At 36.8% G+C, this 17,853-nt stretch overlaps 1 protein-coding gene across 1 annotated transcript in view; it reads right to left on the bottom strand.

Annotated features, from left to right (window-relative positions):
• Window positions 1–7,897: 7,897 nt before the first annotated feature.
• Window positions 7,898–17,853, bottom strand: part of LOC123668250 — a 55,492-nt gene continuing 45,536 nt past the window's right edge. The window contains exons 43-50 of the mRNA XM_045602020.1: window positions 16,780–16,889; window positions 16,298–16,459; window positions 15,546–15,644; window positions 14,552–14,639; window positions 13,254–13,354; window positions 12,103–12,198; window positions 11,273–11,317; window positions 7,898–8,479 (exon numbers count right to left, since the gene is read on the bottom strand). Coding sequence (XP_045457976.1) covers window positions 8,396–8,479; window positions 11,273–11,317; window positions 12,103–12,198; window positions 13,254–13,354; window positions 14,552–14,639; window positions 15,546–15,644; window positions 16,298–16,459; window positions 16,780–16,889 — 785 coding nt within the window. The 3' untranslated portion in view covers window positions 7,898–8,395. The remainder of the gene's footprint in view (window positions 8,480–11,272; window positions 11,318–12,102; window positions 12,199–13,253; window positions 13,355–14,551; window positions 14,640–15,545; window positions 15,645–16,297; window positions 16,460–16,779; window positions 16,890–17,853) is intronic.

Here is a 17,853-nt window from a genome sequence, read left to right as displayed (position 1 = left end):
ACTTAACCTCTTTAGCGATTGCTTCAACTGATACTTGCAAGTTTTCACGCAGCACCAATTCACACCTTTTGAACGCTTGCACAAACCCGCGATGTATATTTAACGTTGTTTCACAGAAAATTTAGAAGAGCAACAATCGTGGGTATCTTACAATTTATGATATATCTATAGAATTTACATTTTAAATTTCAAGTCTCTTACTTCAAAAACATAGGACTTTCATTCAAACTACAAACCCCCGTTTCACCCCTTTAGGGGTCGAGTTTCGTAAAATCAGTTCTTAGCAAATGTCTACGTCCTATAAGAAACCTACCTGTCAAATTTCAAGTTTGTATTATGTTATAGTTTCGGAGATTTCGTAATGAGTGAGTCAACCTACCATCCTCCATTTTAACCCCAAAAGGGTGTTGATTTCTTAAGGTACATTATTTGGACACCTTTTCACTATCTATAGAGCATACATTTTAAATTTCAAGTCTCTTACTTCAAAAACGTAGGACTTTCATACAAACTTCCAACCCCCGTTTTACCCCCTGAGGGGTCGAGTTTCATAAAATCCGTTCTTAGCGGATGCTTACGTCTTATAACCTACCTTCCAAATTTCAAGTTTTATAGGTGTTATAGTTTCAGAGATTTCGTGATGAGTGAGTGTCCTTTCGCTTTTATATATATTATAGATATAGATATCTATATCTATAGATTATAGATTATTATAGATAGGTACCACCAGCGCATCAGCCAGGTGTAATTCAGATAGTTATGCTTTTTAACCGAGTTCAAAAGAGGAGAAGGTTACTCAATTCAACCGTATATATTTATATTTATGCATGCCCGGGGATAATTTCGCCGTTTATGAACCGATAATTATTTTTTTTTGTTAGAAAGGAGATATCCCTGGTGTGGTACCATGATAAAGAAACCAGGATCTGATGATAGAATCTCAGAGAAATCGAGGGGAATCCCTCGATAATCGTAGTGACGGCTACTGTGTTTCTTATTTTTTTTTTCCGTCAACTTACGTTGTATTACTTGTCGATGTTATTGAAGTCGGTTTTTTTTCGTTTGCGAGCAATTATGTTCGGTCGCATATGAAAAAAAATATAAATCTTATGTATTTTTTTATGAGTATTACGCAGCTTTTGTAATATGTTGGGATCAAGTATTTGAAATTTGCAATCCAGTTTTACTCTGTTCAGGTAAGATCAGCGGGCACACGAGAGCACATCCATTTTTTTATACAACTAGGTCAGCAAACAAGCGTACGGCTCACCTGATGGTGCGCAACTACCGTAGTTTATAGACGCCTGCAATACCAGAAGCATCGCAATCGTGTGATCTTTTGTGATATAGCCTACATCAGTTGAAATCCTACTTGATGGATTCACGTGTGGGACGTCCTCCTCCATCCCGCTGGACAGACGATAAGAGCTTGGACGAGGATTGCGAAAACCAGGATATTCAGAAGTGGACTACGATAGGGTGAAGTATAAAGTTGAAGTAATATGATGCCTGAAATTAAGCCGAACTTGGCTATTGGTAGCTCCAGCACAAGTGATTTTTTAATTTGGAATAAATATTCCAAAAATTAATTTCCAATTCCAAAAAATAGCTATTCCAGAAATTATTATAGTTTTTTCTCAGTCCTATAATTTCTGTTTTTTTTTTGAATCGGTTAGGAGCTCCACATAATAGACTTATTTCAGAATAGTATGATGTCTAAAATGTTTTACTATGTTTAAAGTTTACCCCGTATACGAGAGATGAAAAAATATGCGGCGTGAAATCATGTGAAACAACTGACGCTGACAAGTGACGCTTTACAGCGCTTTTAGGTGTTTTTATGTGCCCACATAATGTTTTTGAATATCATATCGAAAATTGACCGCTCCAGCGGGGATCGAACCCGCGTCTCCGACTGACCGTGTCGGCGCTCTAGCCAATTAAGCTGTGAAACGATGTACCCACTAGATCGAAATTTTTGATATTATGATGATTTTTATATTCGGTTTAAGCGAACCGTGGCGCCGCCTATAGTGAGTTCTGTACAGAAACCCGTAACTATTCAAAGTTTCATATTACAATGAAAATCTTTCACAGGAGACGACACCATGCTATTTTTAATATGTACGATTTTATTTTTGTTACTACTGTTTTTGTTACTACATAATGTTTTTTTTTTTAAAGTAACAGTTGTTATAGCACAGCCGTTACGGTAAATGCAGTACCTCCTACTGTATGTATGTGTGTTAAATATTCATTAATGATGTTTTACATAAACAATGCGTAATTTTCTGCTTAGTAAAAAAATTTTTTATCACTGAAATGTATTTACGCGAGTAACATCCGAACGACGCCATATTGAATAATTATTTTATTTTATTCAACATTGTAAGGATAAAGTTTTTATAAAAGAAAAAAATGTAATCATGACCAAAAAAAATTGCTGCGTGGCTACGGAAGTCTAGAATTCAGCTCTCTTATCCCGTGGGTATTGTAAGAGGCAACTAAGGGTAACAAAGTTCCACTACCACCATGGAACTATTGAAGCCGGCCGATGGTGGGATAGCCATCCTACAGCTGACTTTTTAAATACACAGATCAAAAACGGGCAGCAGCGTCTTCGGTGTGACAAAGTCAGCAGCGGTCTCCAACCCACCTGCCCAGCGTGGTGACTATAGGCAAAACCCCCATGAGTTCGTGGCATAAGTTTCGGCCTTCAGTTCCCGGCAGCCCCACTATCCCCAGCTACAGTAGCGGTCGCAGTTACGGTGGGACGGAGGGTGTTAAAAATCTTCGGCTTACGGGAAGTTGCCACCCAACACTACACCTGGCAAAGTTTAATGGACGCACTCTACGGCTGGACTTGAAGTAGAACTGAGTCACATTAAATGCAGCATACTGGGATTGTCTGAAGTCTGAAGAGAGGACGATAACACGATGATCCTGGACTCCAGGCAATTATTCTACTTCCGCGAAGGTGATATCTTTCCCAAGGAGGCGTCGGTTTTCTGGTTCACAACACTCTCACTGACAACGTTGTGGAAGTCAGCAGTGTGTCGACCCACGCATTCAGCCTGTAAGATCCAACTGCTGGGCATAGACCTTTTTTTTCATGTAAGAGAAGGATTTAAGCTTAATCCACCACGCTGTTCCACTACGGATTAGCAGATATGTTCTCTACTATAAGTAACGATCGCTATCAGGTATTTATGATAACAACCAGGACCGACGGCTTAACGTGCTCTCCGATTTACGGCAGAGAGACCCACAAGGACAGATATTCAAACCGGAAAGAACAAGTACAAATCCAAGCGGGAATCAAAACGCAAGCCGTGAGTGTTTTAAGCGACTACTCCCACCAACAATACAATATACAATGTGTAATATCTCTGTAACCAAAGTGGCATAACGTTTAAAATAAAAATATGTATATACTCGCATAAATACACGTACCGTCGGCGATGAAAGTGGTGTAGCACACTAAGGTTGGATGCCGCTTGCAGATTCATAGGTGATAAAGGTAAGTTTCGCTTGCAGATCGATCTAACAACTTCTATTGCCGTCTTTATTTGATTATTGATAACGATTTATACCTAATAGGGTTTAAAATGTCATGTATAATAATGATGTATGAATACTTATCAGTTAGGTTTACGTCATTATTATATGTCTCTTTCAGTAATATCTTTTAATAACGAACCTTGTTGTAATTTACGATGACCAGGAAACTAAATCAAAACTGGTACACCATTTTCTTGGCCGACCGTACATACATCAGAATACAAAGCACTAACAATGTACGCGTCTTTAGATGCCGTGAAAGAAACTTTTGATCATTATAAAATGTTTTAAGTATTTACCATAACTTTGGAACTCAATAATTCGTGTAATTTTTAATAAGTTATAATAAATTCGCTGTGGCCTACTGTTTTACCCGTGTATGTATGTCGACCATGTTCTAACGATGGTCTAACTATTTATTAACCAAGTTTCATTGCAATCATTTCAGTAGTTTTTACTCGAAAGAGTAACAAATATTCATCCATCCTCACAAACTACCGCATTTAAAATATTACTATAGCTGTTACCCGCGACGTCGTCTGCGTTTTATTAGTATTTAGTAACATATAAATATTCATATATTTCCCTAGGCTTTCAAGCCTTTTTTCGCCAGAAATGTAGACTATGTTATTTTCCAAGATCTATTCTATAGCTGTGACAAGTTCCTATATTATTTGTTAGAATAAACGAGTGCGATATTTATTCTAAGCAAACAACTTAAGTACTTTAAAAGTTACGCTTGAATAAAACTAGGAAAGTAACAAATAATGTATGATGGTGTAATATATATATTTATATATGTATTATTTATATATATTATTGATTACGAAAAGGCGTTTGATAGAGTACGACATGAACAGCTAATTGAGATTCTCGAACATACTGGTATCGACAAGCATGACCTTAGAGTGATTGCTAATCTGTACTGGGCTCAAAAAGCAATGGTTAAGGTAGAAGATCAACTATCCACAGAAACTAAAATCAAGCGTGGCGTTCGACAAGGGTGTATTTTATCACCCTTACTATTTAATCTCTATGCCGAAAGAATCATGGCCGAGTCCCTCTATGAAACCGATGAAGGTATAGTGATAAATGGAGAAGTCGTGAACAATGTTCGATATGCTGATGACACGATTCTTATTGCGGAGAATATTGTAGGACTACAAAAGTTGCTGGATCTTGTAAACGTGGCGAGCAACAAATACGGACTAAAAATAAACACGAAAAAGACCAATTTTATGATAGTATCCAAGACCCCAGTGATTAATGAACATCTATTCTTGGAAGATAACCTAATTGAACGCGTAGAAAAATTTAAATACCTAGGTAGCTACATAAATGAACAATGGAGTAGCGAACAGGAAATTCGAGTCCGTATAGAAAAAGCCCGTAGTGCCTTTATGAAGCTGAAAAAGATTTTGTGCTATAAACGCTTTAGCCTAAAACTCCGCATGAGACTCGTGCGCTGTTGTGTATTCAGTGTTCTACTTTATGGGGTCGAAAGTTGGACCTTGACCTCGTCATTATGTTCAAAACTAGAAGCTTTTGAAATGTGGATATACAGACGTATGCTCCGAATATCCTGGACCATGAAAATAACAAATGTTGAGGTTCTGCGCCGAATGAATAAAAGGTTGGAGATAATGAGGATTGTGAAGGAAAGGAAGCTGCAGTATTTTGGTCACATAATGAGAGGACACAGATATCGGATTCTTCAGCTTGTGATTGAAGGAAAAATCGAGGGAAAACGCCGACCAGGCAGAAGGAAAATATCCTGGCTCAAGAACCTCCGTGAATGGTTTAATCTAAGTACTCGCTCTCTCTTCCGTGCTGCAGCTTCGAAGATTAAGATAGCCATGATGGTCGCCAACCTTCGTAGAGAAGAGGCACCGTAAGAAGAAGAAGAAGATTTATATATATGTTTATCGAAAAAAAAATATGTAGCTATACCAGTCGGCTGTTACCTGTAACACAAGCATTAAGTTGCTTACTTTAGGAACAGACGACCGTGTGTGTATTGTGTAGATATTTATTTTATAACTAGCTGACCCCGCAAAGTTGTTTTACCATATATTTTATGAACCTTCTCAATCCCCCCCCCACTCCCTCATAACTTAGGGGGAAAAAATTGATGTTGGCCGATTCTCAGACCTACCCGATATGTACACAAAATTTCATGAGAATCGGTAAAGCCGTTTCGGAGGAGTTTAACTACAAATACTGCGACACGAGAATTTTATATATTAGATTTAAACGAAAGAAGTACGGATGAAGAAGCGCGTGTAACGAAATTAAGTGAGTTTAATCTATCTATAATATATATAAATGCGAAAGGTCATTAATCACGAAATCTCCGAAACTATAACACCTAGAAACTTGAAATTTGGCAGATAGGTTCCTTATAGAGCGTAGACATCTTCTAAGAACGGATTTTACGAAACTCGACCCCTAAGGGGGTAAAACGGGGGTTGGAAGTTTGTATGAAAGTCCTATGTTTTTGAAGTAAGAGACTTGAAATTTAAAATGTATGCTCTGTAGATGATGAGAAGGTGTCCAAATAACGTATCTTTAGAAATCAACACCCTTTTGGGGTTAAAACGGGGGATGGTAGGTTGACTCACTGATCACGAAATCTCCGAAACTATAACACCTACAAACTTGAATTTGACAAATAGTTTCCTTATAGGATGTAGACGTCTGTTAAGAACGAACTTTACGAAACTCGACCCCTAAGGGGGTAAAACGGGGGTTGGCAGTTTGTATGAAAGTCCTATGTTTCATAAGTAAGAGACTTGAAATTTAAAATGTATGCTCTGTAGATGATGAAAAGGTGTCCAAATAACGTATCTTTAGAAATCAACACCCTTTTGGGGTTAAAACGGGGGATGGTAGGTTGACTCACTGATCACGAAATCTCCGAAACTATAACACCTACAAACTTGAAATTTGACAGATAGTTTCCTTATAGGGTGTAGACGTCTGTTAAGAACGAACTTTACGAAACTCGACCCCTAAGGGGGTAAAACGGGGGTTGGTAGTTTGTATGAAAGTCCTATGTTTTTGAAGTAAGATACTTGAAATTTGAAATATATGCTCTATAGATAGTAAGAAAATGTTCGAATAATTTTTCTTTAGAAATTAACTTCCTTTTGGGAGATGGTAGGTTGACTCACTCATCACGAAATCTCCGAAACTATAACACCTACAAACTTGAAATTTGGCAGGTATGTTTCTTATAGAACGCAAAGATCCGCTAAGAACAAATTTTATGAAACTCGACCCCTAAGACAATAAAACGGGGGTTGGAAGTTTGTATGAAAGTCCTACGTTTTTGAAGTAAGAGACTTAAAATTTAAAATGTATACTTTATAGATGGTGAGAAGGTGTTCACATAATGTATCTTTAGAAATCAACTCCCAACTCCCAAAACCGGGGATGGTAGGTTGACTCGCTCATCACGAAATCTCCAAAACTATAACAGCTACAAACTTGAAATTTGGTAGGTAGGTTCTTTATAGGGCGTAAACATCCGCTAAGAACGGATTTTATAAAACTCGACCTCTAAGGAGATAAAACAGGTTGGAAGTTTGTATGAAAGTCCTATGTTTTTGAAGTAAAAGACTTGAAATTTAAAATAGATGAAATGATAGAATCTATTGATGGTGAGGAGGTGTCCAAATAATGTATTGTAATCTATATATATAAAAGAGAAAGGTCTCATCACGAGAACTCAAAAACCGCTGGAGGATCCATCCAGGATGGACAAAGATGAAATTTGACAGGGAGGTAGATTATAGTTAGTAGACGTCCGCTTAGAACGTATTTTGCGATATTCCACCGCTAAGGGGGTTTAATTGGGAGGTTAATAAAATTCCCTCAAAATCTACTGAACGAATTTTCATGCGGTTTCACCAATGGGGAGAGGGCTTCAAGAGGAACGTTTACGGAACGGCTAAGCCGATTTTGACGACGTTGTGACACACTGATTTCAACGCGGGCGAAGCCGCGGTCACAGCTAGTAAGTAAATAAAAATGTTAAAATATAAAACGAGTGTGCTGTAGACCACACGACTGAAGTAAAACTTCTGCACAATAGGCCTGCACTGTGTCTTACATATACGAAACGTAACTGGCTAGCAGAGAAAGATAGAAAGAAAATGTGCGCTCGCACCTTTCTCTTTTGCTCGCACCACGCCCGATCCCACTTTTCGTAACGCTCTCGTCACGCATTCACCAGCAGAAAAAAAATTCAATTTGGTGTGGTCGTTTGGAAGTTATGCGCAATCATGAAATTCTGGGATTACATTTTATTTATTTAGATAAATTAAACGAATAATACTATAAACATTTTTATTTAAAACCAATACATAATCAACGAAATGTGGTCACAATGACAAGACGATATTATTTTTATACAAGTATAAGCCTTTCAATTTAACTGTCTTCCAATTGATTGATCAATCAATCAGTCATAACAGTCCAGCTTAATCTGACTGTTATGATGTTGACAATATGTACTGTCATGCTAACTGACGAACACGTTTTAGTATTCACTGCGACTGACTGATTTCCTGGTTGACCGACTGATTGAAATCCTGACTGACTAATTGATCAACTGACTGAACACAGTTATTATAATTGTACAGAGTACTAGTTAAATACAATATTGTTAAAAGATTATATTTAGGTAACTGAATTTAGAAAGAAGCCCTTTTTAAAAAATGAAAGAATACAAAATTTCCAGTCATCGTTTTTAGGTTTTTCTTTTCAAAGGTCAAAATAACCGTTTCCCTTGAAACGAACAATTTTGTATCCCATTGCTAAGTTATTTTTATTATTTTTCATATTGATTAAGCCTCCTTAAGCTTGTAACATCCATTCCGTATATCACAAACGTGGAGGGCTCTTCAAATCTCACCTACGATAAAAAAATACAAAATTATAAGTAGGAAATAGTAATAAGACTATATTTAATAAAGCCTAGGTATTATTAGGTTGGATTTATTAATTCAGCTTGTAACATCTTACTGCTACGTATACGACTCTTTTTTAACCGACTTCAAAAAAGGAGGAGGTTACTCAATTTAACCGTGTGTGTATATATATATATATATATATATATATATATATATATATATATATATATATGTATGTTCGGGGATAACTCCGTCGTTTATAAACCGATTTTGATAATTCTTTTTTTGTTGGAAAGGAGATATCCCTAGTTTGGTACCATGAGAAGGAAACCAGGATCTGGTGATGGGATCCCAGAGAAATCGAGGGAAACTCTCGAAAATCCGCATAGCTTTTTACTGGGTGTACCGATTTTGATGATTTTTAATTTAATCAAAAGTCGATGTTTATCATGTGGTCACATTTAAATTTCATCGAGATCTGATTACAACTTTTGGAGTAATCTTTGATAATGCGTTTTTACTTGACTATTTTTTCACCTACCTACGTTGTATTACTTGTCGATATATCGCCTGCAAACAATTATTTCATGTAGGAAACAAAAAAACGCTGGACATATTATATGATTTTCGAATGGAGAGGGGTGCTAAAAGGTATTCTTAGGTTGGATGAGTTGAAAGAACTCTCATTGAAGATTAGAAGTTAAGTAAAAACATCAAGAATTTCTGACAAAGAAAGTTTTGTTTCCTAAGGATATGCAAGCATTCAAACGTCTGTCGAAATTATAACTAATTTGGTGATTGTAGTTTCGAACTGCCATCCAAATTAGCTCATTCGCCTAATTTAGAACCTTTACTTACTTAAAAAAGTTGCCAAAAATTTTCGTCAAATGAGAAATTCTAATTAAGGCAGGAGACAATGAGTGTCTTTTTACAACAACTGGGTTTAAAATTCACAGATTCAATTGACCGCTCCAGCGGGGATCGAACCCGCGTCTCCGACTGACCGTGTCGGCGCTCTAGCCAATTAAGCTATGGAACGATGTACCCGCTAGAGCGAGAGTTTCGATATGATGATTTTTATATTCGGTTTAAGCGAACCGTGGCGCCGTCTATAGTGAGTTCTTAACGGTGGCTCGGTGGCTCTGTAAACTGACGCGGGTCCGATCCCCGCTGGAGCAGTAAATTTTTGATATGATTTACAAAAATGTTTAGAATTCCTAATGTGTGGGTAACACAAAAATAAAAATCGTACACAGATTCAATATCACAGAATGTCGTAAAAATTATGGATTTTTTTAAATTACTTTACAGGCAATAAACACATTCACATAGTAGAGAAAAAATATATATTACAAAAAAGTAGAAAGATATATATGATATGGGTAGGAATTATTTGAGCTTTCTGCCAAGAACTAGAAAACTTATGACAGGATAGACAGCAATTAAAAATGTGAGATAGGATTGGAGCTATGCGGTCAAGTACAAAAATATCATCTTTCGATTTATTCCACCGTAACCAGCTGCATCCGATTTGACGGACAAATATTATATAATTTTCTACGATTTTATTTTTGTGTTACCCACACATTAGGAATTCTAAACATTTTTGAATATCATATCAAAAATTGACTTGACCAAATTGTCACCGACTGACCGTGTCGGTCCGACATGGTCAGTCGGAGACGCGGGTTCGAACCCCGCTGGAGTGGTCAATTTTTGATATGATATTCAAAAATGTTTATATAATTTTAGTAGCGGACCCGGCAGACGTTGTCCTGCCCGGAATACAGCTACCAAACTTGATTGCTTACATACCGATAGCAGCGCTACCTACCGGGTCCAATTGAGATAAAAACTACCCTATCTCCCAAGTTAGACTAAATTGCAGATTCTTACAAAATTTGATAAAAATTGGTTCAGTAGTTTCGGAGGTACAAACTAATAGCAGCGCCACCTATCGGGTCCAGTTGAGATAAAAACTACCCTATCGCCCAAGTTAGACAAAATTACAGATGTTTACAAAAATTTAATAAAAATTGATTCAGTAGTTTCGGAGTTTATCGCACCACCGACAAACACCATGAAACGAAATTTTTATAAATACACATGTAGTTTGTGTTATTTTAGTGTTTCATCATCATTACAGCCTATGCAGTCCACTGCTGGACACAGGCCTCCACAAGTTTACGCCAAAAATAACGTGAACTCATGTGTTTTGCCCATAGTCACCACGCTGGGCAGGCGGGTTTTCATATTTTATTTCAATTGTTTAGTTTTATTTGAGATATTGTATAAATGTATTTGGAGGCGTAAAGTTCCTCATCCACCATCCAAAAGGATCCTCCGACCAGACGGGTGTTGTGTCTGGTGGGCTTCTGCCCCCAACGGTTGTTGTCGGGTTCTGGTATATATACTCAATCGCTCTGATAACTTTGATAGCGCGATGTGGGATACGTCAGTTTTCTCTAGTTTATATGTCGCGAGATAGATGTCGCCACATATCCACATGTCCATAGATCTCATGATGCTTGCCGGGACAGTGGAAGATTCCAGTGAGTCGGAACCAAATGCCGAATAGTTCTTAAGTCGGAACTGTCTGCGGTGATGCTACAAATGCTCCAGTGAGTAAAAAGTGTGTCTTTTTATCAATAAATAAATGAGTCTTAAGTTTTTTTAAACAGCCGTAATCAAAATCATTGCCCCCTACTTATTTGCAAATTCGTTCACCTCTACAGTTGTATATTATCCATACGAATGAATTATCATACATTTAAAAAAAAAATTGCAAATCATACCTCCTTGTTTGTTTCATCGTCGTTTTTCAATTCTCCTTTCGATTTGTCCACTATCACATTCACCTGTTTATAGGGGATAATATTGAAATTGTAATCTACATAAATGAAAATAAATGTTGCTAAGCGCATAACTCGAGAACGGCTCGACCAATTTGGCAATTTTTTTTATATGTCGCTTAAGGCCCGTGGAAGGTTTCGATACAAAAATTAATTTTTTACTATCAACTTTTGACAGAACGATGTCTGTCCGTGCGGCTAGTTTATAAATAACCAGCTGACCCCGCAAACGTTGTTTTGCCATAACACAAAATTACAAATATTTTTCTCAATTCGATCGCAGCACCAACTATCGGGATAAACTGAAATTAAAATAGAATAATATTTAACATTTGATGCTGCGATGGTAGCGCAGTCTACCGGATCCAATGTAAAACATTCCAAAATTAACAACTACTTATAAATGAAAAATTAGTTAAATAAACATTTTCCAGTGGACAAAATTGTGAAATCTAAACCATCCTCGAATCCCCTTCAACTCACACAAAAAATTTCATCAAAATCCGTCCAGCCGTCTAGGAGGAGTTTAGTAACATACACACGCACACAAGAAACATATATTTATATATATATGTAAAGATTTAACAGTGAAGTAAAAAGAAACTTCTGGAGATAAAGGAACACAACACCGTTTGAGGGTAGTATTATTTAGCTGTGATCTTCTGTAAGGTCGATGTACATCGCCAGACGGGCTGCTCCAGATCTCGAGCAGAATTTGCACTATATCAATAAATTATATATATATATATTAATTTGGCTGAATTATTATACATGTTTTTTTTCTGTTTTACCTCTTTACCATCATCTTCAGTAACTTCTTTGATAACTGGCGGTATGTTGGGACCTAATTTCTCAACCAATGATTTTATCTGAAATATATATTAGATATAATATCATATAGTCTTTGTACGATATATGTATTTTATATATGTAAGTATTATGTAATTAGTATGTTCATTATTATATATTATCTATATGTAATTTATTCGAATATATTCTAATTTGGACATCAATTATTTGTTCACTTCCTAACTGCAAATTGTGTTTCGTGTCCTATACCCAAAGGTTGTCTGGAAGAGATCGCTCTTTCAGCGATAACACCGCCTTTGTACATCTTTCATTTTATGTTATTATTTTGTTTTTTTTTTCTTTTAGTCGTGTACAATAAAGGGTATTATTATTATAAAAATGAAAGTGACCTTAACATTTTGTTTGCTTAAAACAAAACACTTGAATATATAAACAATACAAATAACTTATTATGTTAAAGTATGTATTTAAAAATTAAAATATTCCTTTAAAATGAATTAAATATTTAATGAATCAATACTTTTGTTTTGATGAATTATTGACCGAAATATGTTGTTGTATACAAGTAGGTATACTTGTACACATACATCATCATCATCACTTCAGCCTATCGCAGTCCACTGCTGGACATAGGCCTTCACAAGTTCACGCCAAAAATCGCGTGATCGCAGTACTGGCTTTGTCGCACCGAAGACGCTGCTGCCCGTCTTCGGCCATGTACACATTACATGACAAGAGATAGGTTGACAGGAGACAAAGCGTTGTAAAACGTCATCCTAAGCGTTACTGTTTCGCACGATTTCACTTCCTATATTTCGTACCACCTCATATTGTTTCTTAAAGCAGTAAACTCTATAGGAGTAACTAAGATATATAAATATAAATGAATTAAGAGTAATCTAACAGCAAAGCTTTATAAATACGTCTTGCACGAAGCCTATCAAACGAATGAGAACGAGACACAAATGAAACTTATGTATTTCGTATGTTTTTTCTTAGTACTAGTAGCGACATCTATCGTAAAATTTTGTAAACAATATGAACTTGGATTTTCCTATTTTCCTAGTTACAAAAGCGATACAAGTCGTTTCAATTAAAATAAGTAAATACTAACATTGGGGTACTGCGAGAAACAAGCCCGGGCATGTCCTATACAAGGCGGGGCAACGGCCCGTCCGTAGCGATCGCGGTCCGCCGCGTCGAACATGTAATAACCTGTCGTAAATGACATTTACTTACTCTATTTTGTTCTAAAATCTCCTCTACCCCGAGGTTGTCTGGAAGAAATCGCTTACCTAGCGATAAGACCGCCTTTGTGTATATAAATAATAAATAAATAAATAAATATTTACACAATACCCACACGGTCGTCTGTTCCTAAAGTAAGCAACTTAATGCTTGTGTTATAGGTAACAGCCGACTGGTATATAGCTACATTTTTTTTTCCAATAAACATACTTTTAAATAATACATATATAAATATATTAATAAATATTTATATTACACCCAGACTCAGGGGTGGGAATCGAACCCCCAACCCTCGGAGCAGAAAGCAGGGCAAGGCAAAGAATAGGCACTACAAACTGCGCCAACGGGCTAGTCATATTATTGTTTTGTAAGTTTTTATTTCTTTAAGATACCTATGTACTTTAACTTTTATGCACAATAAAGTATATTTCTTCTTTTTACTTAACTAGGGCGTTGGCGCAGTTTGCAATGACTGGATCTGAGTCTAATATAATTATTTCTTTTTATATTAATACTAGCGGACCCGGCAGACCTTCCAAAAACAGCTACCAAATTTGATTTTTTACATACCAATAGCAGCGCCACCTACCAGGTCCAATTGAGATAAAAACTACCCTATCTCCCAAGTTGGACCAAATTGCAGATGCTTACAAAACTTGATAAAAATTGGTTCAATAGTTTCGGAGTTTATCTGGAACATACATCGTGGCACGAAATTTTTATATAAATAAATAAAAAATAAATAATAATAAATAAATATCAATATATAACAATTTTTTTTTGTTGATAAATATACATAGAAATAATACATATATGAATATATAAATACAAATATTACACCCAGACTCACGCGGGAATCGAACCCTCAACCCGCGGAACAGAAAGCAGGGCCACTACAAACGACAACGGGATAGTCATATATAAAGATTTATACTGATATTGTCGATGGTGTGTCTTTTTGATAAGGTAACAAAGTTCACGTAATCGTATATTAAGGAAGCTACATAAATATTAATGTTGATGACGACGCGTTGGCGCAGCGGTCATAGCACTGTATGTTGCGCTAGCGGTCGCGGATTCGATCCCCGCATATGATAAACATATTGTCCATATAGACGTTTGACGTGATCTGGGCATTAGTCCTTATATTTGAGTTTATTTTACCTCTTGGCGTCCTAAAGAGTGCGACGGCGAAATCACCCTTCCCGGCGACTAGAACACCCGATCTCTCCTCCCGGAAGAATTCCATCATCTAATACAATAAAGTTCAAATATGACAACTTATCTCAAAATGTTATAATTATCATGATTTAAAACGGCCTCGAAATTAAGTAAGAGGTTCTCGTTTCGACTGTATTTTGTGTGTTACGATATCTGAACTTCTTAACTGAGGTAGTGTACAGCAGGAATTCCTGCTCAAAATATGGAGCAGCCCGACTGGGGTAGTACCTCGACCTTACAGAAGATCACAGCAAAATAATACTGTTTTCAAGCAGTATTGTGTTCCTGTTGGTGAGTAAGGTGACCAGAGCTCCTGGGGGGATTGGGGATTGGGTCGGCAACGCGCTTGCATTGCTTCTGGTGTTGCAGGCGTCTATAAGCTACGGTAATCGCTTACCATCAGGTGAGCCGTACGCTTGTTTGCCGTGACTAGTGATATAAAAAAAAACTGTCGAACACTGTATGAGTTTTTACCGTGTGAGAAGTCGGTTTGGTTCAGTTTGCGAGCAAACGCAATCATTTAAAGTATTATTTTATTTTAAAAAGATTTTGATCAAACTTCACGAATTGGTAACTTGAGCTGTTTTTTATTTGATATACATACATACATATAATCGCGCCTCTTTCCCGTAGGGATAGGCAGAGACCACTTCTTTCCACTTGCTACGATCCTTACACACTTCTTTCGCTTCGTCCACTTTTGATGATTTTGATCAAACTTCACGAATTTGGTACCTTGGGCTGTTTTTTATTTGATATGCGCAAAATAAAGATATAGGCAACAATTCTAGGAAAGAACTAATAAGTAGGTTCCAAGCCACCTAAATGGCAACAGTAGCGAGTTCGATTCTTGCTCTACATGTTTGTGCTCTTCCTTGTGGGCCTCCCCACTCCTCTAAGAGCCCGGGAATGAAAAAATAAAATTCTCAAATAATACCTGCTGTTCAAGGTCAGAGTCGACGACGCCTTTTTGTCGCGGCCTGTATACTACGACGCGACAGACGCAATTGCCTGGTGTGTAGAATTTACGTAGGATCTAAAAAATATATTAACCAAACTTATCAAAAAAACCTCATCAATCATCATAAAATATAAAAAGCAAATATTCAGCCCTTAACATCCCACTAGTGGGCATTGGCCACTTTTTCCATGTACCCTGTGTACACGGCAACAAAATACCCATACGGTTTTGAAAGAATATGTGATAGAGAGAAAAGAAAGCAAGATTTTTTTTTTTTGATCACAACTTATAACAGTAATCAATAAAAATAACAAAACTACTAATCCAGATAAAATAATACATAGTGAACATAGGTCCAATACCAACTGATTTTTAGTGGAGCCTAAGACGGGATTTTCAATTTATTATGAGTGCAAATGTAGATTTAATTTTTTGTTTCGAAATATATACGCACTTAGTCAGCCGGTATTCTATCGCTGCTATCAATACAGAGCACCTCCAGAAGCTAAACAATATTAAGGCAGGTATAGTTGGTCTGATATTCTGCTAGACTAAGTTACTTCCCCTCTCGGGCTGCTTTAGATTTCGAACAAATATCACTAATCTCTATGAATACAATTCTCGGATATGTCTTGAAATCAGTTCTTTGGAAAAACCAGATATTTCCAGAAAAAGCTCTGTTATTAAAATTATAATTACCGAAACCCCCAAGTCTCCAGATATCGTACCTGATCAATGGCGAGTATCTTCGAAGGAGGTCGGAAGTGCAGGTAGCTGTCCTGGTAGAGCTGGTCTCCGCTCTCCAGGATCTGGTCCAGCGTTGACGAGCACCACCGACAAACGTCTTCGATGCGGGACATCGCGACCGCCATTATTGAGCACGCTAACGCCTTAACGGAGAAGAATGGCTTGATTTAAGAAGAGAAGAACATAAAAAAAATCTTTTTATACTATAAAGACGGCAAACGAGCTTAAGGTCCGACTAATGGCAGGGCAATACCTATAGACGCCTGTAATTCCATAAGCATTTCAAGCACGCTGCCGACCCCATCCCTAATCCTAGGAGCGCTAGTCAACTAACTCACAGGAACACAACACTTGACAGCAATGTCAATGTCAATCAGACTTACCAGTTGGTCTACTCCAGATTTTAAGGAGGATATTTCCAGTTATCTCCTACTTCAATAAAGTGAAAATGTATACTTCTTACCTGATTCCCTCTAGATCCATATGGGAATTTCCTACAGTTCATGGAATGCTGGGCCGAGAGGAATTGAGTGCCGTCGTTGAGGACCAGCCAACCGCTTGTGTTGCGTTGACCTTGAGAAAATATTATTTATTTATTTTATACAACTAGATCGGTAAAAAAGCTTACGGCTCACCTGATGGTAAGCGATTACCGTAGCCATAGACAACTGCAACACCAGACGCATTGCATCGCGTTTTGTCGACCCTACCCCCAATCCCGTACAGGAACTCTGATTGCCTGACTCACCACAGGAACACAAGACTATTTGAAAGCAGTATCATTTAGCTGTGATCTGCTGTAAGATTGAGGTAATAATAATAATATAATATTCTTTATTGCACACTATTAAAAGATACAAACAAAAGTAGTACAATTAGAGGAAGATGTACAAAGACGGTCTTATCGCTAAAAGAGCGATTTCTTCCAGACAACCTTTGGGTATATATAGGGCAGGGCATAGAAAAGCGATTAGGAAGTGTACAAATAATTGTCATAGAAATTAGAATACATTACAATAGAATATAAAATTACTTCCCCAGGTGGGCTGCTCCAGATTATGAGAGGATATATCCTGCTGTGCCCTACCTCTTTGGGAATTCAGGAATATTAGGAAGCAACTTTCAAAAATATTACTTTTTAGTAATATTTTTTTAATTTAAGGTTTTTTTTTGTACATTTGAAATTCTTCTGCTGAAGATTGGAATAAATTTAATGCATTTAAAATCAAGTTTAATATAATTTAAAATCCTTAGACATCATTTTGACATTATCGGACATATTTTGTTGTACTCTGAATGAATTCACAAGAGCTGCTTTATTTATTATATGTTATGGTTAGTGGTTGTTTTTGGTTACAATATTTTAGTATTATATGTACTATCGCATTAGGCTATATATAAGCCTGTAATGGTAGTATATTTATGGAAATAAATAAATAAATCTATATTTTAAAAAACGAGAGTGCTTTAGATGACACGGCTGAAGTAAAACTTCTTCTTTCTCTTTCTATCTTCACTAGAATTTGCTTGTCTACCA

Source organism: Melitaea cinxia, chromosome 30 (genome assembly GCF_905220565.1).
Source record: "Melitaea cinxia chromosome 30, ilMelCinx1.1, whole genome shotgun sequence".
NCBI classification, from domain to species: Eukaryota; Metazoa; Arthropoda; class Insecta; order Lepidoptera; family Nymphalidae; genus Melitaea; species Melitaea cinxia.
Note: the sequence above shows the minus strand (reverse complement) of the source record. Positions and strands in the feature narration are given on the sequence as shown.